Raw genomic sequence first — 23,533 nt, forward strand, 5'->3', positions numbered from 1 at the left:
GGATTAGTCCAATACTGAGCAAAAAATGAAAATCTGGAACAGGTATCTCTGACTAAGGGTCAATGTGCACCACAGAGTTTCACATAGAAGGACAAGATGTTTTAGCAACAGCCACATCAGATGATAACAAGTAATAGACAATTAGTGACAACTGCAAACAGTGTGCCTCAGCACCCTGCGCAAATACTAATAACAATAACACACAAATCCCCAAAATGCTGTACATTATCAGAATTGAGTTTATTAATGTAAATCTGAATGATCACATCAGGTGTACAAACAGTTTAAAATCAGCTCCAACAAATTAATAAACATTTCATTCTTTGATTAAGGTAGATGTCTGAGAATATGCATAAAGCACAGATAAGAGGCCATTTGGCCCATCGTACCTGTGATAATTCCTTGACAGATCTGTCCAATTAATGCCACTCACTGATTATTTTCCCATTAATTAATTTTGGTTACTTTAAATCTCTGTTTTGTGGCTACCAACCCAGCTGCCAGTGAAACACAGAAACATGCGCTTCAAACCTCTTCCTAATTTTGAATATTCCCATTCAATCTCCTCTTAATCGTCTCTGCTCTAAAGAGAATAATCCCAGTTTCTCCAATATCCCCACCAATTAAAGTTGTCCAAAAGAAACACCAATAATCAACCTTACAGTTTAAAATCAGAAGCTCAGTTTGTCGAAAGATTTATTCGGGCAAAGCATAGATTAGGATTGTGCTTCCCGCCAACAGGTTTGGTTTGATTTGATTTATTATTGTCACATGTATTGGGATAGAGTGAAGAGTAGTGTTTCTAGCGCACTTTACAGACAAATCACACTGTTCATAGAGTTCATAGGGGAGAAGGAAAGGAGAGAGAGCAGGATATAGTCATAGCTAGGGTGTAGAGAAAGATCAATTTAGCATACAGTAGGTCCATTTAAAAGTCTAATGGCAGCAGGGAAGAAGCTGTTTCTGAGTCGGTTGGTACAACTCAGGTTTGTTACTGTTCTGGCGCAGTGGCTTGTTAGCTCTGGCGTTTTTACACACCACCACCCAGTACTTGCGAAGAGTCCATTTTTGTGGTTACATTAAGATGCACCAGCTGGATTCTTTCAGAAGGAGAGTAACATCATGGAAAATTTTATAATCAGACAACGTCCAATTTTCCTTCAGCACCTGGCCATTCCATTCCAGATAATAATTGGACATTGGGAGTCCAGACAATTCCCCAAATGTTTCTTTAATATGTGTAATGGGTAAGAAAGGGTTTATGGAAACACGTTTTCTGGACCATGGAATATCCACAGATTCGACTGAAAGCAGAACATCTTTCACTGGCTGGAAAGGACAAACAGAGAATACTGTAAGTTAAACGAGGGAATGCAAGCATATCAAGTTTTATCTCTACATATATTACATACATCACACACACATACATACAAGGTACATCTTAAAGCATTCTGTGGTAAATTCAATGCTTCCTGCAGGAGGGATGTTGCTTTGTAACTCTGCTCTATTGTGGTCACTAGGAGTGTCAGATCACCAAATCTATCCTTCGATCTACCCAAAGTTTTTTTTTTAATGTATTACCACAAACTTCCCATTTGACATGTCATACTTCCTGTATCAAATTGTTGGCCTTGTACTTTTTAGGTCGGTTCCCAAAATCTCACCATTTTGTTCTATTTGGTCAAATTTAATTTTTAAGAACTCACAACTCATCTAGCAGAACTTCAATCTATCAAATCAAATCTAAAAGATCTAAAACCTTTTGGCCACAAATGAGCAGGAATACAAACTGAGAAAACATCACCAATTAAAAGTAACTCAAACTAAAGCAAGCAAAGTTCTCAAAATACTTTTTAAGAATGTTGTCTTTCACTGGGTTTTTTCCTACATGCCAGCAGTGTCCTACACAGGTATTGTAAATCAGTTTTCCGAATAACAAGAGCAATGCCACAGGAGGCCCACCATATATTAAACATCACTGCTCTAGACCATTAATGTTTTCTGCTCTTGACAGAGACATTGAATCCCAAACTGTAGTGGACAATTTGGCTGCTTTTCCACAAGAAGAGTATGGACGTGGGTTAAATTAGGAATTCGTTTTTAGGAAAATATTGCCTAAAGAGGTTTACCCAGACAGTCCCAACACAAGATGGGAATTTGCATTTCTCAGGAGTCCAGAACAGTGCACAATTTGTCTCACTATTCAGAAGGGCACTCGCACCTTTGTAAATCTCTTACAAGGCAGTGAGCGAGGCTCTGAAAAGTTAGAACATCGACTGCAAAAAACTGTTGAGTTATAGAAACCTCCTGTCCTGGATAACAGGACAGACTATAGAGAGATTGTATAGAAAAGGCCCATCGAGTCTGCACCGACCACAATCCGACCCAGACCCTTTCCCCATAACCCCATGCATTTACCCTAGCTAGTCCCCCTGACACTAAGGGGCAATATGGCATGGCCAATCCACCTAACCCACACGTCTTTGGACTGTGGGAGGAAACCAGAGCACCCAGAGGAAACCCATGCAGACACGGGGAGAATGTGCAAATGCCACACAGCCAGTGACCCAAGCCGGGATTTAAACCCAGGTCTCTGGTGCTGTGAGGCAGCAGTGCTTGCCACTGTGCCATCGTGCTGCCCCCACTGTGCAACCACGCTGGCCCGGAGTTTAGAAGAATTACGACGAATGTGCGGCAAAAAACAATGTTTTATGGTAGTGTGAATTTTTGGACAATATCATTGAAGGTCATTTGAAAGATCTGGGAGAACAATCTGATGACTGAAGAACATATTCGATATACTATTCAGTATGTTAGTTACTGCAAGCATCTATTTTGTCCAAATATATGTGTGTGTGTGTGTGTGTGTGTGTATGTGCGTGTGTGTGTGTGTATAGAATATGGTTTTGTGTGTGTGTCTGTGTGTGTGAGTGTCAGTGTGTGTCACTTTGTGTGTGTGTAGAGTATTGTGTGTGCATATGTGTGCATCCCTGTGCGAGTAAGAGTAACAGGCTGGGAATAATGTGAGATTAAGCACGTATTAATATTGTAATGTAGAATATGGAAAATGCTTGTGTATAACAAAGTTGTTATCGAAGATAGTCTATAGGCTAGGTATCAGGTAAAGAGTTGTCACATTGGCGTGTCATGATGTGTGAGTACATAAAACAAGTTAATGTTTGCAGCTGGGATCAAACTAATAGTACAGCCTTGTAAGTGAAGTTTCATTCTGGATTTTTATGATGGTGGTGATTACCAAATGCCAGCTCAATACAGTTATAGTTACTTGGTGACTCTCTGGAGTTCAGGGATATTACACGTGTGTGTGCCTGTATGTGTGGACAGACCCAGTTCTGGAAAGCTTTGGAGATCTCAATCGATACTAATGAAAAGTTTGAAAAATAATTAGAATGTGCACACATCCATGTTACATAAATGATCACACTGGAACTCAGATGGTTAATAAATATGGACTGGCGACAGCTTAATGGTTCTGCTGAGCTGTTGCATTTGGCACAATGGCCAGCACTGTAAATCTGTTCTCCCCTTTCTCCCTCTACTCGATAAAGTGTTGAAGCATGAAATGTTTAGTTACGACCTCCGTAACCCAATAGATTTAATCAGGAAATCATCACAACTTGCATTTATAGAATGCCTTTAGTGTAGCTCAATATTTCAAGGTGCTTCACAGGAGCACTTAGCAAACAAAATATGGCATTGAGCAACTTAAGAAATCATTAGCAATAATGACAAAGATTTGTCAAAGTGGAAGATTTTAAATGGCTTTTTATAAGGGAAAGTTAGAGGTACGGAGAGGTTTAAGGAGAGCTTTCCAGAACTTAGGGTCTAAGCAGCTAAAGTTGGGGTTCAGGTGATCTAACAAAACTCCTTTGCTTTGTGGACCCCTCAGTAGGATAGTTATCTTCTACTATCCCTTCCCCATCAAGTGGCCATTGAATACGATCGCTGTTTGATATAAATTGAACAACCCATTATATTTTTAGAAAATTCCTGTTCTTTGGAGCTATACCACCACCACTCTCTGTGTAAAAAAACTTCCCCACACATTTCGACTGAACCTTCCCCCCCCCTTACCCTGAACTTGTGCCCCCCTTGTGATTGTCATTTCTGCTCTGGGAAAAAGCTTCCAATGGGCGGCACGGTGGAACAGTGGTTAGCACTGCTGCCTCATAGCGCCAGGGACCCGGATTCAATTCCGCCCTCGGGTCACTGTCTATGTGGAGTTTGCACATTCTCCGTGTCTGCAAGGGTTTCCTCCCACACTCCAAAGACGTGTGGGTTAGGTTATTTGGCCATGCTAAATTGACCCTAGTGTCAGGGGATTAGCGGGGTAAATATGTGGGGTTGCGGGAGTAGGGCCTGGGTGGGATTGTGATTGATGCAGACTCGATGGGCCAAATGGCCTCTTTCTGCACTGTAGAGATTCTATGATACTAACTTTTGGGGGCGGCACAGTGGCACAGTGATTAGCACTGCTGCCTCACAGCGCCAGCGACCCGGGTTCAATTCCGGCCTCAGGTCACTGTCTGTGTGGAGTTTGCACATTCTCCCCGTGTTTGCGTGGGTTTCCTCCGGGTGCTCCGGTTTCCTCCCACAGCCCAAAGATGTGCAGATTAGATTGATTGGCGATGCTAAATTGAGCCTAGTGTCAGGGGGATTAGTAGGGTAAATAAGTGGAGTTTGGGGAATAGGTGGGTGGGATTGTGGTCGGTGCAGACTCGATGGGCCAAATGGCCTCCTTCTGCACTGTAGGGATTCTATGGATTCTATGTTGACTTTATCTATGCCCCTCGATTCTATGTTGACTTTATCTATGCCCCTCATAATTTTATAAACTTCTATCAGGTCGCCTCTCAGCCTCCGTTTTTCCAGGGAGAACAATCCCAGTTTATTCAAACTCTCCTCATAGCTAATACCCTCCATACCAGGCAACATCCTGGTAAACCTTTCCTGTACTCTCTCCAAAGCCACCACACCCTTCTGGTAGTGTGGTGACCAGAATTGGACACAGTATTCCAAATGTGGCCTAACCAACGTTTTATATAACCGTAACATAATTTGCTAACTTTTATACTCGATGCCCCGTCCGATGAAGGCAAACATGCCATATGCTTTCTTCACCACCTTTTCCACCTGTGCTGCCACTTTTAAGGATCTGTGGACCTGTACTCCCAGATCTCTCTGTGTGTCTAAGCTCTTGATGGTTCTGCCATTTATTTTATAGCTCCCACCTGAATTGGATCTACCAAAATGCATCACCTCGCATTTGTCTGGATTAAATTTCATTTGTCATTTTCCCACCCAATTTTCCAGCCTATCTATATCCTGCTGTATTCTCTGACAATCTTCATCACTATCCGTAACTCCGCCAAGCTTAGTATCATCTGCAAACTTGCTAATCAGACCAGCTACGTTTTCTTACAAGTCATTTATATATATTACAAACAGCAGTGGTCCCAGCACTGATCCCTGCGGAACACCACTAGTTACAGACCTCCATTCAGAAAATCACCCTTCCACCGCTACCCTCTGTCTTCTATGGCCAAGCCAGTTCTGAATCCATCTAGCTAGTCCACCCTTGATCCTGTATGAGTTAACCTTTTGTACCAACCTACCATGAGGGACCTTGTCAAATGCTTTACTAAAGTCCATGTAGACAACATCCACAGCCCTTCCCTCGTCAATCATTTCTGTCATTTCCTCAAAAAACTCAATTAAATTAGTGAGACATGACCTCCCTCGTACAAAACCATGCTGTCTGTCGCTAATAAGACCATTCAGTTCCAAATGTGTATAGATCCTATCCCTGAGAATCTTCTCCAACAATTTTCACTATCATTGACGTCAAGCTCACTGGCCTATAATTATCTGGATTATTATCGCTACTCTTCGTAAATAATGGGACAACATTGGCTCTCCTCCAATCCTCTGGGACCTCAGCTGTGGCCAACGAGGAAACAAAGATTTTTGTTAGAGGCCCAGCAATTTCATCGCTTGTCTCCCTCAGTAATTTGGCCCTGGGGGTTTGTCTACCTTAATGCTTTTTAATACACCTAACATGTGATACTTTACCTCAACATCCCAGGGTGTGACGTTCCGCGAGCAGTTCTGCTGTAAGCAAGTTTTAGCTTCTTTTGCAAGAATGTCCCATCTAGCATTTCCGGCAACGTTTCCTGTTGGGTCGGCAGGATCGAGAATCATCGGCCTAAATATTCAAACAACACAATAATCACCAGTCAAAAGATATATTTTCAGATGTTCATCCACCAGACTGCACAGAACTTTGAATTTTTATCTTTCAGGCATATTTTTAACACTACAGTAAACAACATGTGGAAATGATTGAAAGGGTGCAGAGAAGATTTACAAGGATGTTGCCTGGATTGGTTGGCATGCCACGACAAATTGCCCCTTGTGTGTTGAGGGAGCTCGGTCTTTTCTCCTTGGAGAGACGAAGGATGAGAGGTGACATAATAGAGGTGTACAAGATGTTGAGAGGTATAGATCGGGTGGATTCTCGGAGGCTTTTTCCCAGGGCTGAAATGGCTGCTACGAGAGGACACAGGTTTAAGGTGCTGGGAGTAGGTACAAGGAGATGTCAGGGGTAAGTTTTTCACTCAGAGGGTGGTGGGTGAGTGGAATCGGCTGCTGTCAGTGGTGGTGGAGGCAAACTCGATAGGATCTTTTAAGAGACTTCTGGATGAGTACATGGGACTTAATAGGATTGAGGGTTATAGGTAAGCCTATATATAAGCCTAGGTAGGTAGGAACATGACCGGCACAACTTGTGGGCCGAAGGGCCTGTTTGTGCTGTATTTTTTCTATGTTCTATGTTCTAATTATTATTTATGTGAGGCATTCACAGTAGAAGGGGCAGCATGGTGGCACAATGGTTGGTGCTGCTGCCTCACAGCTTCAGGGACCTGGGTTGATTCCAGCCTTGGGTGACTGTGTGGAGTTTGCACGTTCTCCCCGTGTCTGCGGGGGTTTCCTTCGGGTGCTCCAGTTTCCTCCCACAATCCAAAGACGTGCAGGCTAGGTGGATTGGCCACGGTAAATTGCCCCTTGTGTGTGAGAGTGAATGTGTGCCCTGTGATGGACTGCCATCCTCTCTTGGGTGTGACCTGCCTAGTGCCAGTGTCTGTGAGGATAGGCTCCAAATCCCTGAGACCCTGATTTGGAGTAGGTGGTTAAGTGAAAGTGAAGATTCACAGTAGAAGAGAGATTATAAACCAACTCTGATAAATTTTCTCATCAAATGCTTGCATTGCACATTTTTGCCCCTAAAGTCAGATTCCATTCACTTAGGGAACTTTTATTTAATAATAAAATTAGATTACAATCAATTGTATCAAAGTCATATCTGTCTATTTTTATAACTAATTCCTGCCAGAACCCTGTGGCACAGCTTCTATAAGTTTTAGGATGTGTGGTTTCTTAAAGGAGGAACATGTATTTGTATTCCCAGATCCTTTTGTTCCTCTATGACTCCATGTAGATTCTTATTTTCTAAGTTAATATGAGACCTCCTCATTTCCTTTACTAAAAAAAACTTTGAATAAGGAAACTTCCAAAATAGCACCAGTAAGTGAATTTACCGAATGAACTATCATGGAAGCTTACAGATCCCTTTATTAGCTAATTTATATGATTTATGTCTGTATCCCCATTAGAAAACCAGAAGGGACAATAGGAGAGATTTATTTCATACAGAAAGTTATAATGATCTGGAATACATCACATAATAATTTACAAAAATGCTTTGGATAAATGGCAGAAGGGGAAGAATTTACAGGGCTGGGGATAAGAGCAAGGGAATGAGACCAGCATTTTCAAAGGGCCAGAACAGACATGATAGGCTGAGTGGCCTTCTTCTGCACTATGAATTTCTATCTGGAAAAATATTATTAACAAAAAGTCCAACTTGCCTTGCCTTGAGTTTATTTCTCAGGAAATCGCACACCTGGGGATTGTCAAAGTCATAGTTGTCGGTCCAGAACATCCATAGTTCTCTGTATCTAACAATCAAGTTCATGATTGTGCAGAATCCTTCAGCAGTGTTGAAATTCTCTCCCCCACCCACACTCTCCCACGCGTGGATGATCAAAAGCTCCAGGGCGTACTTTGGTGGGAGGAACTCTCCAGATCGAAGGTTTTTTTTGTAAGGTCGTACATACTGTTGGGTTAAAAAATAAGTCAATGCATACATAAGAACATAAGAACTAGAAGCAGGAGTAGGCCATCTGGCCCCTCGAGCCAGCTCCACCATTCAATGATCTTTTCATGGACTCAGCTCCACTTACCCGCCCGCTCACCATAACCCTTAATTCCTTTACTGTTCAAAAAATTTATCTATCCTTGCCTTAAAAACATTCATTGAGGTAGCCTCAACTGCTTCACTGGGCAGGGAATTCCACAGATTCACAACCCTTTGTGTGAAGAACTTCCTCCTCAACTCAGTCCTAAATCTGCTCCCCCTTATTTTGAGGCCATGCCCCCTAGTTCTAGTTTCATCTGCCAGTGGAAACAACTTCCCTTTTTGACACACTACACTTGGTTCCCAACTCCAAATCACCTATGTAAATCGTAAACAATTGCGGTCCCAACACTGATCCCTGAGGCACACCATGCATCGCTGATCGCCAACCAGAAAAACACCCATTTACCCCCACTCTTTGCTTTCTGTTAGTTAGCCAATCTTCTATCTATGCTAATACATTACCCATAACACTGTGCACGTTTATCTTATGTAGCAGTCTTTAGTGCGGCACCTTGTCAAATGCCTTCTGGAAATCCAGATACACCACATCCACAGGTTCTCCATTGTCTACTGCACATGTAATGTTCTCAGATTTCCACCAGATTAGTCAAACATGACCTTCCCTTCATGAACCCATGCTGCGTCTTACCAATGGGACAATTTATATCCAGATGTCTCGCTATTTCTTCCTTGATGATAGATTCAAGCATCTTCCCTACTATAGAAGTTAAGCTAACCTGCCTATAGTTACCTGCCTTTTGTCTACCTCCTTTTTTAAACAGTGGCGTCGCATTTGTTGTTTTCCAATCTGCGGGAACCACCCCAGAGTCCAGCGAATTTTGGTAAATTACCACTAGTGCATTTGCTATTTCTCCCGCCACCTCTTTTAGTACCCTGGGATACATTCCATCAGGACCAGGAGACTTGTTTACCTTTAGCCCCATTTACTTGCCCAACACCACGTCTTTCCTGATAATGATAGTTTCTAGGTTCTCACCTGCAATAGCCTTCCTGTCATCAATTTTTGGCATGTTATTTGTGTCTTCCACTGTGAAGACCGACACAAAATACCTGTTCAATGCCTCAGCCATTTAGCCACTCTTTTTCGTTTTATATATTTGTAGAAACTTTTGCTATCCGTTTGTATATTCTGAGCTAGTTTACTCTCATAATCCATCTTACTTCTCTTTATAGCTTTTTTCGTGGCTTTCTGTTGACCTTTAAAGATTTCCCAATCCTCTAGGTTCCCACTAATCTTTGCCACTTTGTATGCATTATCTTTCAATTTAATTCCTTCCTTTACTTCATTAGATATCCATGGCTGATTATCTCTTTTTCTACAGTTCTTCTCTATCACTGATATATATTTTTGCTGAGCACTGTGAAAGATTGCTTTGAAAGTCCACCACTGTTCCTCAATTGTCCCAGCATAAAGTTTTTGCTCCCAGTCTACCTTAGCCAATGCCTCCCTCATCCCTTTGTAGCCTCCTTTGTTTAATACACTTGCACAATTATTTGGTTGCTGAGAGCATCATAAATGTTGCCAGGCAGTACTCCTAGTACAAAGTCCCACTTGATTCAAGTGCAAAATGATTGGCAACTGAAGCAATGGTGACATGTGGAATAATATTTTTTGACCAGCGAGTGGTTAGGGTCAGGAATGCACTGTCTGACAGTGTGGTGGAGGCAGGTTCACACAGCGAGTGGGTTAGGGTCTGGAATGCACTGTCTGACAGTGTGGTGGAGGCAGGTTCACACAGCGAGTGGGTTAGGGTCTGGAATGCACTGTCTGACAGTGTGGTGGAGGCAGGTTCACACAGCGAGTGGTTAGGGTCTGGAATGCACTGTCTGACAGTGTGGTGGAGGCAGGTTCACACAGCGAGTGGGTTAGGGTCTGGAATGCACTGTCTGACAGTGTGGTGGAGGCAGGTTCACACAGCGAGTGGGTTAGGGTCTGGAATGCACTGTCTGACAGTGTGGTGGAGGCAGGTTCACACAGCGAGTGGTTAGGGTCTGGAATGCACTGTCTGACAGTGTGGTGGAGGCAGGTTCACACAGCGAGTGGTTAGGGTCTGGAATGCACTGTCTGACAGTGTGGTGGAGGCAGATTTAATTGTGACTTTGAGAAGGGAATTGGATGACTATCTGGAAATGAGGGGGGCGATTCTCCCATCCTGCTGTGCTGCTTTTTTAGCACAACGGGCTGGGAGAGTCTAGCGGCAGCCCATTCACGCGATGCGCTCTGGGTGTTCAGGCCCCCGCGCGTCTCCCACTGTCGGATTTCCGGCACTGTCAGTTCTGACCAGATATCGACACAGAGCTACGTAATATATGCAGCAGGTAATTTTAATATAATTTAAATCCCATTCGCGGGCCCGGGACTGAAGTTTAATTCGAGCGGGGTTTGCAGTAGCTCCCCACTTGCGGGGAGCTGGCGGCCCAACCCTGCTGGAGTGAAGGGGAGGGCAATCGAGGCCTCCTCAGAGGGTTAGGTTCTGGGGTGGTGCTCCCAGGCATTGCCACGTTGGCATTGCCAGCCTGGGCCACCTGGCACTGCACGAGGCAAAGTGCCAATGCCCAGGGAGCATCTTGGCACTGCCCATTGGGCATGGGGCAGTGCCAAGGGGCCGAGGCCTGATGGGGGCAATTGGTGGGGGTGGGGCCGCTGCCACTCTGATCCGGGATCAGTGGGGGGAGGGGATAGATCTGTGGAGGGGGGGGGGGGGGAGATCGCGGTGGGCCGGTGGGGGGGGGGGGTTCGGGGCTGGACCCGGACATGTTTGGGGGGGGCTAGTGATCGGGCCATGGGGGAGTCAGTAGGGCAGTGATGCAGTGATCGAGCTGGCCAGTAATCAGGTGCCCGGCAGACAGGAGCCACTTTGCATTTTTGGACTGATTTACGCTTGTGCACTCTGCAGTGCACAGTGTGGGAGATTCATTTTGAAACTCCCACTGAAAAAAACAGCGGGAATTACTCCAGGCTTTAGGCGAATTCGACACTTCGAATTTTTGTGGGAGAATCCCACCTGAAGTGTTTGTATGGGTACAACGAGGCATGGGACTGTCTGGGTTGTACCTGCTGAGAGCCAGCACCAACATGATGGGCTGCATGGCCTCATTCTGCATGGAAACATTCCATGATTCGATTCTAAAACCCATCAATTTTTCTTAATCTTTTCCAGACACTGAGGTTGGGGGGGGTAGGGGGGGGGGGGGGGGGGGGGAGCGGCAGGTGCTGGAGAATCCTGGCCATGGAGTACAACAACAAAGCAGTGATGCTAAACCTTCAGGAAACACTAGTTAGGCCACAGCTGGAATATTATGTCTCATCCTGTGTACCAGAGCTGAAGGTCTCCAGTCCCCTGGATAGATTGGAGAATGTTTGGGCTGTTTTGCCAGCAGTAGGGCACACTAAGAGGAAGTTTAATAGTCAGATTCAAAATGATGACGGGATTAGATAGAGTCAATAAAGAGAAACTGTTTCCAAAGTGAAAAGGTAATAATGAGAGGGCAATGATTCAAAGTGACTCGCAAAAAAGAGGCAACGTGAGGAAAGGCACTTTCACACATTGAGTGTTTCGAATGCACTGCCTGATAGGGTGCTGGATACAGCTTCAATAGTAACATTCAGGAAAAAAATTGGACAAATATTTAACAGGAAAACAATTGCAGAAAGAGCCAGGGAGTGGAACGAACTGGATTGTCCATGAGAAATCAATGAGCCAAATGGCCTCGTTCTGTGCTGTACTGTTCTATAACTATAAATTAAAGTAAGAGTTTGTTTTTAAAAAGTAAATAGGAAGAAACTGTTCCCATTGACAGCAGGATCGGCAAAAGAACCAATGAGGAGATGAGAGATTTTTTACGCAGGGGGTTATGATGATCAGGAATGCACTGCCTGTAAAGGGGAAGTGAAAACAGACTCATGAATATGTTTCAAAATAAACCTATTATACACTCAAAAAGGAAAAATGTGCAGGGACATGGAGATACAGCAATGAAGTGCGACTAATCAGTCAGATCTTTAAAAGGCACCGGCATGTCGCATTTTTTACAATGCTGTCATTTTCTGCCTCGTGTATGGAGGCCATGGCAGGAAAATTAAGAATTGGCCACATGACTTTGCTCCTCATTCTTTGATCCACATGTCTGTTCAGAGACCCTGGGAGAGAAAACCATTCATGTAGTGTGTCTTACATTGATTCCCTCAGAGAAGACAGTGCTATGGGCCGTTACCAGTGTAACTCGTGTGGCATTGAAGAACATGCATGGGTCGCAGAGGTCCATGGTGCTTCCTGTCCTGGGGAGACAACATAAGTCTGTGTAGCAAGTGGCACTATAGGAGCAACCTTCTCTCCCCCCCCCCCCCCCCCCCCCAGTGTGTGCAGCCCTACAAAATGTCATCTTTAATGTATAAATCTTGGTACTTATCAAGGTGAGGGTGGAGATGGAACCATTTCCACTTTTGGCATGAAGTGTTAACTCTCAGCATTCCTCAGGGCAGATGTGGAATGACACTCCATCTGAACAACCTGATCACATCCAGTTCAGGTATCATGTCGGTTGGATGAAAGGCAAAGCTTCCTCCTCTCTGCCCTAACCTTAAAACATTTCCATTTTTAAAACATTTCCAATTAAAAGGATGGCCCAACTGGGCTGGAACACATCTCAAAACCGCAGACTGGGCCACATATGATGATGCCAAAACTGAATACCGTGCATAAAATAACATTGCAAATCTAGAGTCCCGGATTGGCCTGCAAACACGCCAGGGCTCTTGGATCCATAACATTCTTTTTAACAGTTAGGCTGCTGATGGCAGAAACTGCAGTGAGGAATCCAGAGGAGTAATCACATTGGCGTGGAGCCTACCCACTGAGCACCGACCCACTGCGCAGCCACAAAGCTCTGCTGGGCTGATTGACAAGGGCTGAGTGAGACTCCTGCCCCTCATAGGGGAAGAAGTCCTGCCCTTTGGAGCTGCTGGTCAATTGAGTTGGTCAGCAGCTCAATCATTCACCAGGGTGATGTCAATAGCTGGAACCAGGACTGCTGCTGTAGCTGCTGAAGAGAGGATCCCAGTGCCTTGGATCCCCACAGCAGGTAAGTCCGGGATCTTCTGACAGGGTAGGTCAGGTAGAGGGGCAGTGGATTGGGTGGGTTTAAGGGAGGGAGTGGGTAGGAAGGAAGGAGGAGGGTCGCGTGATTGGCAATGGCTGCCCCTTGAAGTATGTCCCCCCACTCGCCATTCCCCTTTGACAACTTAAGATTTAAAAAATCAGGCTTCCTGCTCCTGCCCTTCTACCCAGGCAAATTGTTTTTGGTGTGGGCAGCATTTTATCCAGGTCGGCTGATTTGACAACAAGCCTAATTGACCCTTAACTGTTCATTTAAATATGGCAGGAAGGATGCTGATTTCGGTGCCCCACATGCCCCCCACTCCTGTATTATGGGGGTGAACTCCAGGATGAGCAGGAAGATGGTGGGGTGGATGCCCACACCACTTAGTGTGCCGGCCTGCAGGAAAAGACGCCCACTGGGGACATGTGGAATTCAGGCCAATGGGTGGGAAACCATGGGCTCAAAAACAAGGAACAGCGACAGCACCAACTGGTTAGTCTTCAAGAACCAACTTGTACCAAAACAGGAACAATGTGTCTTCTGCTATTTTAACCTCTTTATGGTTGGTGCATTTGTTAAAAGTAACAGAGAAACACTTCCACAATTATTTGTTCCAAGTCCATAAATCAACTTCAACAGCAGTCCCTACACCTACCTCTTTGTACCAGTGCTTCACAAGACGGATAAGACACTTGAGTTTAGCTGGACGCCGCTTGATAAAGTTCTTCTGAAGTTCAGTGAAGCACGTTGAGAATTCTCCAGGATCCCCTCTGGCATGAATCAGGTCTACATACACCTGGGCATTCGGGCGGCTCCATGTTTGCTGACCTTTCGAACAATCAAAAAGTCAAATCTTATTTTTCAGATACTGGACAGTTTAATGATATATAAATTGTTACTGAGTGACGGAAGACCATTTTGTGAGGGATAGAAGAAAAATAAACTTCAAAATACTGAAAACCTGAGCTAAACGCAAAAAGTGCTGAAAATACACATTCGCTGGTATATCCAGAGAGTTCGCCAGATGTCCCATGAGAACCTGGCAGAAAGATGAGAGAAATGGTGGGGGAAGCTGTTCATGTTGTTTCTTTGGAAACTCAAACAAAAGTATGACAGGAGATCAGTACAAGCCCTAGACGCAGGGGCCCTGAGCAGCGCCCCCCACCCCAGTTGTCTAATCCAGCCCTGTTGGCTGGTAGACTGAATGAGAAGAGGGGAATCATGGAGAATGTGAGCTATGTTCCTGACCTGGACCCCAGTCGTTGTCCCTACTTCTATCCTTGAAAAGGCGTCCAGTAGGAATATATTTCTTCGCTGAATGGGTTTCACTTATGAAGGGAGCTGCTATTGAGTAGTTCTGGGTTGGCTTGAAAACCCCTCCCCTGCAGTTTGAAGCTGGAAACCAGATCTTGGTCAGATGGTGACCTATGATGCAGCTCTATTAGCCGTCTAGCCACATGCTAAGGAAAATCAAAGGCCAACAATGGATCCCATTTCTGCAAATGAAAGCGGTCTCACCAATCGAAGAGAAGTGATGGGGGGCGTGGGGGTTGAGGGGGCTGAGGGGTGCGTGGGGGTTGAGGGGGCTGCGGGGTGCGTGGGGGTTGAGGGGGCTGCGGGGTGCGGAGGGGTGCGTGGGGGTTGAGGGGGCTGCGGGGTGCGGAGGGGTGGTGGCGGTGTGATCAAGATCATGATGGGACAGACTGGGGAGGGTTTGGCTTGGTGAGCAAGGTGTTGGGGTTGGCGAACAGCAGAAGCAGCTGAATGCAAGAACTCCTTTGAACGTGATTAGTTTCCACCCCATTCACTGTCTCATACCTAAAGCATCGAATGCTGGCAGGACATCAACCTCTATAGACTCAAACTTCTTTCTGGATTGAAAGGAGAAGTTCAGGGAACGCGGGGAAGTAAAGAAGCCAGTCGGAGAGGTTTTGGGCTCCGTCATGGTGATTTCAAAGGCAATAGATTGCTGGATTTTCTTCAGCATCTGTTGAATTATCGTCAGGATTTCACCCCGATTTCGCTTCTGGTCTTGGAAACTTTTGAACTGGCTGATGAAGATGACCAGATCGGCATCCGAGCGGTTTTTTAAAGCTGTTCCTTTCCCAGCGGAACCACCCTGAAAAAAAATGTGTGATAGCAGCATTACGTCTTAAAGAAATGATTGGGAAAATGCATTACCTCTCAAATCAGCACTGAATCTCAAATCAGCAAGGAGCGCCTTAATTCAATGTTAACCTTGCCGGCTATCTACCCAGGTTTGCCATCATTTGTCAAATCCAATACTGGCCATGGGAAGGTGAGATTGTGGGGGGAATCTTATCAAAAAATTCTACATCCAGGACGGGCGGCACAACGGGAGAGTTTCTCACCCGTTTTTTGGGTGAGTTCAAATCCAGTATCTTATCCAAAAGGTGCAGGAAAAAATGGGCAAAACCATTCCTCGCCTGCAGGGGAAGGGAGGGGGGCTTAAATCGCTGGCAAGTCTGCTGTAGCAGCAGAGGGCGCCATTGTGCACGTGCAGACCTCTGTGGCTGTACATATGCAATGGCAACCAGCAGAGGCCAGACAGGTCTGAGCGAGAGACGGTAACGTCCCGAGTTCACTACTTCCATATAAATAAGAGTTAAATTCAATTTAAATAATTTATTCAGCCAGGCGCTGGAAATGGGCACGAGGCTGACCTCGCCGGATATCTGGTGCCGGTAAGATCACGAGAGGAGAGAAATCGGGTGCGAACCTGATATCTCAGCTCTTGCGCGATCTTGCCAGCTCACCCCGCCGGCCAGTAAGATCGCCCCCTGTGGCTTGAATTCTGATATTTGCCTTGTATTCCTTTGAGTTTGGAAGGTGTGATCTAATCAAGATGCTTCAAATGTTATTGGGATTTGATAGGGTAGATCCTCTGGTGGGGAGAATCCAGAAAGGGGGGAGGGGGGGGGGGGGGGGGGTTGTAATCTTAAAATTAGTGATGAGACACTTTGAAATGAAACCAGGCTGCACTTCTTCATAAACAACAGCAGAAATCTGGAATTCACTCGGTCGATAGGCTGCACACGGTAACTGAATTGTAATTTTCATGACTGAGATTGATAGATTAATGGTATTAAGGGATTTGGGACAAAGTGATTGAGATACAGATCAGTCATGCTTCAACTGAATGACAGAACAGGCCTTCTTGGGGGGGTTGCTGAAGGGCCTACTCTCGAGTCAGAAATTCATCTTGGAGTGGAAAGAGTCTGGGTTCAGGTTAAGAAGGTTGCCAGGGAGAAGGATGAAGTTGGTTGCAAGGACCCCAAGTGGCAGCCTGAAACAATGGCCTAAAATGTAGACTGTGCAGCATCTGTTCTGTTTTGCACCAAATGGTTTCCAAATGTAGTTCTTGAGAAGCGCGTGTTTATTACGAGTCAGAAGTGTGTCGCCTATCACATTGGAAAAAACTCAAAAAGAGTTTTTAATGAACTGTCCATGCTGGGAACGGCTATTAAAACCTCTGCATATGGAAATAAGGCATTTCTGGGGCCCTCACAGCCAGCTGGGTTTAAGGACAGGAGGATGAAACGTGTTTGTTTAATGAGAGAGTGAATACAACAATTTTGAAAAGGGAGGGGTAACAGTGCCTGAGGAGACAGAACCATTTACCATTGAGTATTGGTACCTTGGAGAAGAGACCAGGAGGAATGGATTTGCAAGCAAGCATGGACAAAATGATCAGAGAATATGTACAGTGGGAGAAGAAGTAAAATGAGGGAAAAGCATGGGCTCATATAAAAGGGGCGAGAGAGGAGCTGAGCTGGGGGAAATGTTTGGAATGGTGGCAAGAGATGAAGCAACTGAGGTTGTGACAACAAAATCCATCTCATCCCACTTGTTGATAAGGATAGATGTGGTTGGGAAAGGCATTTAAAGTTAAAGTTAAAAGTTTATTTTATTAGTCACAAGTAGGCTTACATTAACATGGCAATGAAGTTACTGTGAAATTTCCCAAGTCGCCACAATCCGGCGCCTGTTCGGGTCAATGCGCCGAATCAGCACATCTTTCAACCAATGGGAATAAACAGGAGCAGCCGGAGGAAACCCACGCAGACACGGGGAGAACGTGCAAACTCTGCACAGACAACAGACCCAGCCGAGAATCAACCCGGGGTCCCTGGCGCTGTGAGGCAGTAGTGCTAACCACTGTGCCACCGTGCCGCCTGACACGGTGCCAGCTGACAGTAAAGAGACAGTTGGTACCAGAGAAAAGAAACCTGGGGTTATCTTTACCATCCAGTATATTACTAGAATAGTGGTGAGCTTCACATAACCCAAGCAGATCTGATGTTACATGGACAACAGATCCATTAATCCTGGTTGGATATTAGCATCCCCTGGATGAGAGAGAAATGTAGGGTTCATAGCAGGTGCAACAAGTGAAATGGGAATCAGTGAAGGATTTTCTGGAGATAAACGTGTTGAAAGTGGAGGAAAGGATGTTACTGAACATATCAAAAGACTTTTGGGCCATCATGGCAAGTGGATGCTGAAAGACAAACTTGTAAGTTAAAGTCTGCAGCTTAAAGTGATGGTCAATGTTTCCTTACACATCCTCAGCCTAATATAAGATTTCACTGTGGACTTTCTGGCACTATTATCTCCAACACTGATTTGTTTTATTTTCACTTTAATTTGCTCCCTCAATCTTTCTCTCCTGCTCTCTCGAAGATATTGATTCACGCTCTGCAACATTCTGGAATCTCTCTGAGGGCTGACCTACATCCATGAAACTAGAAACTGGATCCCCTACCAGTTCAGGCTGGAATAGAGGAATGTCATAACTGAGGTTGGTCCCTGTGAGATCAACAGATGTGCTCTGCACTGAGGATATTGATCAGGAACACTCTGCACTGAGGATATTGATCAGGAACACTCTGCACTGAGGATATTGATCAGGAACACTCTGTACTGAGGATATTGATCAGGAACATTCTGCACTGAGGATATTGATCAGGAACACTCTGCACTGAGGATATTGATCAGGAACACTCTGCACTGAGGATATTGATCAGGAACACTCTGCACTGAGGATATTGATCAGGAACACTCTGCACTGAGGATATTGATCAGGAACACTAAATATTCACGATTCGTCCTCTTCCTAGTCAGTGGTCACTGGAGTTTCGGAGCTCTCTGCTCATTCCATTTAACAAGTTGCAGCCAACTAGATAGTGGACCTGATTTCCCCCCATTTAATGTAAATGCACAGGAAACCCATTCGAATGGAGAAGGGTGTTTCAGTCCTCAATATGGACATGGCAATTCTTTTACATTGCTGCTTTGAGTGTACATGTACCAAAGATAATAAATAATAGAACTTTCCTGCTCACAAACATTGCGGACATTTGTCTATGTCGACTGAGTAGACATTTCCACTGAGGCCAAATATAAATCCGCTAATTTACAGGATGCTCTGCCGGTCTCTAATCTACATAATCAAGCCAAGTGCGAGTATGGACTGGAACGTTTCTGATCTGAATACTTCAACATCATGTCAATGCAATTACTCAATGAGTCGTCAAAGTTGCTTTGATGGTTTCCCCCTGAGAATATTCTTTTACGAGTCTATTTCTGAAGAGTTGGACTCACCTTCACTGCTTTAATGATTTTAACACCTTTGTGATCTGAGAAACATTGTTGCTTTAAAAATGAGCAGATCCTGTCGATAGTCTCACCCACTTGAGTCTGGAACCTCTGGTCAGGTTGGAGATCATTACATATAAGCGTATCCAAATATTTTGGAGTTGTCTGATACAGATCCATCTTCTGGAAGAAAAAGAATAAAATTAGAATTGAGTAATTTTACCTCAACTTGGGTAGTACGACTCTGGATCTGCACAGATTATTGAGCTACGGCTCTCCTGGGATTAGTGTGCTCCACAGGCTATGGTTTCACAAGTGTTAGTCCCTCTGCAGGGTGTGATCCTGGTCTACATACTCGGGTATTTTCCTGCAGTGATCATTGGTACCCTGGTGGACATTCCCCCCTCTATTCCAGGACTAACTCAGGAAACTGAACCTGGCTCTTTTCTAGTTTGTATACTTCAGAAACAAATCGAGCAATGCACTGACCAATCACCAAGAGGCCTTAACTAGTAAGAACTCATTGACACCAATGCTGATTGGATATGGCAACAGATTGCAAAGGAACACGGAGATGGGACACAGTATCCTGTCCTAGTCACACATGACTCTAAGAACATTTGGTGAACCCACTTTAACTCTCTTCCTGATCTAAGTTGCCAGGTCGGTCCCAACAATGAGCAGATTTATATTTGGCCTCAGTGGAAATGTCTACTCAGTCGACATAGACAAATGTCCGCAATGTTTGTGAGCAGGAAAGTTCTATTATTTATTGTCTGTGATACATGTACACTCAAAGCAGCAATGTAAAAGGATTGCCATGTCCATATTTAGGGCTGAAACACCCTTCTCCATTCAAAGGGCTTCCTGTGCATTTACATTAAACGGGGGGGAAATCAGGTCTACAATCTAGTTGGCTGCAAGTTGTTAAATGGACTGAGCAGAGAGCTCCTAAAGTGAATGTTGCTGCAACTGGGCTGCAATGTGGCAACAGACTGATCACATGTGCAGTGAAGGAGGCACCAAAACTTACATTGGTGACTTTGGAGACTTTGTTGCAGAAACAAAACAAAGATCAGTGATAATAAAAACAAAACGTTCAGGAAATACTCAGCAGGTCAGGCAGCCTCTGTGGAGAGAAACATGAGTTAATGTTTCAGGTTGATGATCCTTCATCAGTCCAGAGTCAAGCACAGAACAGGACAAAAGACAGTGGTCCTGTTTGACGAAAGAGCACCAAAGACGCTTGCTGTATAGGTGGGCATCACCAAGTGAGAGGGTATCACCAAGTGGGTGAATGCTTCCTCCCAGACATAGCTGGGAATAAAGGTTTATAAAGTGTGAGGCATCATAAGATCTGACGTAGACACAGGTGACTTTGAATAAATGTCTACCCTCCTTCAGACTGAGCATGGACCCCAAGGATAAATGTTAATCTACCCACACAGGGGAATATAGTGGCACAATGATAATGTCACAAGACTAGTAATCCAGAGGCCCACAGTCATTCATAAAATCTGGAATTGAAAGCTAGTCTCAGTAATGGTGACTGATTATCAATTGTCATAAAAACCCATCTGGTTCACTTGTGTCCATCAGGGAAGAAAATCTGCCGTCCTTACCTGGTCTCACCAACATGTGACTCCAGACCCACAGCAATGTGGTTAACTCTGACAAACCACTCAGGGCAATTAAGGATGGGTAACAAATGCTGTGTTTGTCTTTTGGCTAAGACCAAGCGTAGGATCAGAGTTGGATCAAGCGCAAGATCAGACTTGGGGGTGACCCATTTAAGAGAGATGAGGAGGATTTCTTCTCTAGGAAGGCAGTGAATCTGTGGAATTCATTACCACAAGAGGGCAGTAGGAGCTGGGTCATTCAGGATGTTCAAGGCTGAGATAGACAGATGTTTAATCAGTGAGGGAATCAGTGATTATGGGGATAAGATGGGAAGGTAGAGTTGAGGGTCATATGAGATCAGTCATGGTCTCATTGAATAATGTAGCAGACTCAATGGGCCAAATGGCCTACTTCTGTTCCTATGTCTTATGGTCCAAGATCAGATAATAATGTCGGTTCTTGTCAGCTTGGATCTAGTATGTCTCTTCTGTGGAGATGCCGGCGTTGGACTGGGGTAAACACAGTAAGAAGTTTAACAACACCAGGTTAAAGTCCAACAGGTTTATTTGGTAGCAAAAGCCACACAAGCTTTCGGAGCTCTTAGCCCCTTCTTCAGGTGAGTGGGAATTCTGTTCACAAACAGAGCTTATAAAGACACAGACTCAATTTACATGAATAATGGTTGGAATGCAAATACTTACAACTAATCAAGTCTTTAAGAGACGAAACAATGTGAGTGGAGAGAGCATCAAGACAGGCTAAAAAGATGTGTATTGTCTCCAGACAAGACAGCCAGTGAAACTCTGCAGGTCCACGCAACTGTGGGAGTTACAAATAGTGTGACATGAACATCGACACAGATGCCATCATCTCACGTGAGAACACCATCCACCAGGTACACGGTACATACTCTTGCAATTCGGCCAACGTTGTCTACCTGATACGCTGCAAGAAAGGATGTCCCAAGGCATGGTACATTGGGGAAACTATGCAGACGCTGCGACAACGGATGAATGAACACCGCTCGACAATCACCAGGCAAGACTGTTCTCTTCCTGTTGGGGAGCACTTCAGCGGTCACGGGCATTCGGCCTCTGATATTCGGGTAAGCGTTCTCCAAGGCGGCCTTCGCGACACACGACAGCGCAGAGTCGCTGAGCAGAAACTGATAGCCAAGTTCCGCACACACGAGGACGGCCTCAACCGGGATATTGGGTTCATGTCACACTATTTGTAACTCCCACAGTTGCGTGGACCTGCAGAGTTTCACTGGCTGTCTTGTCTGGAGACAATACACATCTTTTTAGCCTGTCTTGATGCTCTCTCCACTCACATTGTTTCGTCTCTTAAAGACTTGATTAGTTGTAAGTATTTGCATTCCAACCATTATTCATGTAAATTGAGTCTGTGTCTTTATAAGCTCTGTTTGTGAACAGAATTCCCACTCACCTGAAGAAGGGGCTAAGAGCTCCGAAAGCTTGTGTGGCTTTTGCTACCAAATAAACCTGTTGGACTTTAACCTGGTGTTGTTAAACTTCTTCTGTGGAGACCATGAATTGGATTCAATTTGAATTGGTTTTGGAGCAAGGAAGGAGATGGATGAAGGGCTCATGCTGTCCATTCTGAGCGATAGTTTTGTAAGTCTGAAAAAGGAATAACATTCAAGAACAAATGCTGCCTTTGCCAACATTGCCCATGTTGTTGATAGTTTCAAAATCAATACTTTAGTGTGATGACCATTGTTGGAGTCTGAATCAATATATTACTTAACATGATTTTTTAACTAATCTAGAAGACATTTTAAAGACATAAACCAATTACTGCGTCATTGGAAATCAGCCAATAAAGGAACATAATTGAGATAATTAAAGTAATTAATCAATTGATGTATTAGAAAGGCTAGTAACACAAACCGTTTGTAATGTTTTGTAATTACACATAATTAAAACTGGATTTAAAGTACGCTAACCACAAATAATAAGAATAGTAAAATGGTGCCTTCCTCGAAAGCCTGTGAAGATAAGGTGTGGCTCTCGGCACTGTTGTTTTTTTTTATACTTTTCCAATTCAATCAAATCAAATCCAATTCAGAGTCTCAACAAGTTGAGACATTTCCGATCCAGGCTGACAAGACAGGACGGGAGACCAAAACCACCCTGTCCTGGGCCTGATCTACATGAGCCAAGCTGATTGGAGAAAGGGGAGGTTCCTCCTCCAAGACTTGGGCTCATTTGCATCTTAGCCAAAAGGCCGAGATGCCGCTTTTAAAAATTGCTTCATATGAAACATATGAAGCCTCAGCGTAACCTAATGACCTCAACCAAGTGCAGCATTCTCTCCATGCTACACTTGATCTTAGCCAAAAGGCCGACACTATTGTGTCCTTGGCCAGCTGGAAGTTCGGTTGTGAATATTCAGGCTGTCTCATTCTTCAGCAGGTCTTTGCACTGAGATATCAGGAAATGTTCGCAGGTGTCAGGAGTCAATTATAAATTGACAGACAGTTAAGTTAACTAATTATTGTTTGACACTTAGGCTAACACAAGATACAGCTTAAAGGAAGGCACTGAAGGTCAAGGGATTGTGCGTAAATTGGCCACAACAAACTCACATCTCATTATTGACAATTTTTAAAAATTCATTCATGAGACATGGGCGTCGCTGGTTGGCCAGCATTTATTGCCCATCCCAAGTCGCCCTTTAGAAGGTGGTGGTGAGCTATCTTGAATCGCTGCAGTCCACATACTGTGGGTTGACTCACAATGCCATTAGGGAGGGATTCCAGGATTTTGACCCAGCGACTGCTAAGGAATGGCAAAGTATTCCAAGTCAGGATGGTGAGTGGCTTGGAGGGGAACTTGCAGGTGGTGGTGTTCCCATTTATCTGTCCTT

General features: G+C 44.6%; 1 protein-coding gene across 1 annotated transcript in view; it reads right to left on the reverse strand.

Moving 5' to 3' along the window:
* Nucleotides 1-217: 217 nt before the first annotated feature.
* LOC144502304 (2'-5'-oligoadenylate synthase 2-like) overlaps nt 218-23,533 on the reverse strand; it is a 44,877-nt gene continuing 21,561 nt past the window's right edge. Inside the window, exons 9-14 of the mRNA XM_078226115.1 lie at nt 19,028-19,204; nt 15,221-15,521; nt 14,058-14,230; nt 7,950-8,197; nt 6,094-6,226; nt 218-1,329 (exon numbers count right to left, since the gene is read on the reverse strand). Coding sequence (XP_078082241.1) covers nt 1,075-1,329; nt 6,094-6,226; nt 7,950-8,197; nt 14,058-14,230; nt 15,221-15,521; nt 19,028-19,204 — 1,287 coding nt within the window. The 3' untranslated portion in view covers nt 218-1,074. The remainder of the gene's footprint in view (nt 1,330-6,093; nt 6,227-7,949; nt 8,198-14,057; nt 14,231-15,220; nt 15,522-19,027; nt 19,205-23,533) is intronic.

Source organism: Mustelus asterias, chromosome 13 (genome assembly GCF_964213995.1).
Source record: "Mustelus asterias chromosome 13, sMusAst1.hap1.1, whole genome shotgun sequence".
Lineage (NCBI taxonomy): Eukaryota > Metazoa > Chordata > Chondrichthyes > Carcharhiniformes > Triakidae > Mustelus > Mustelus asterias.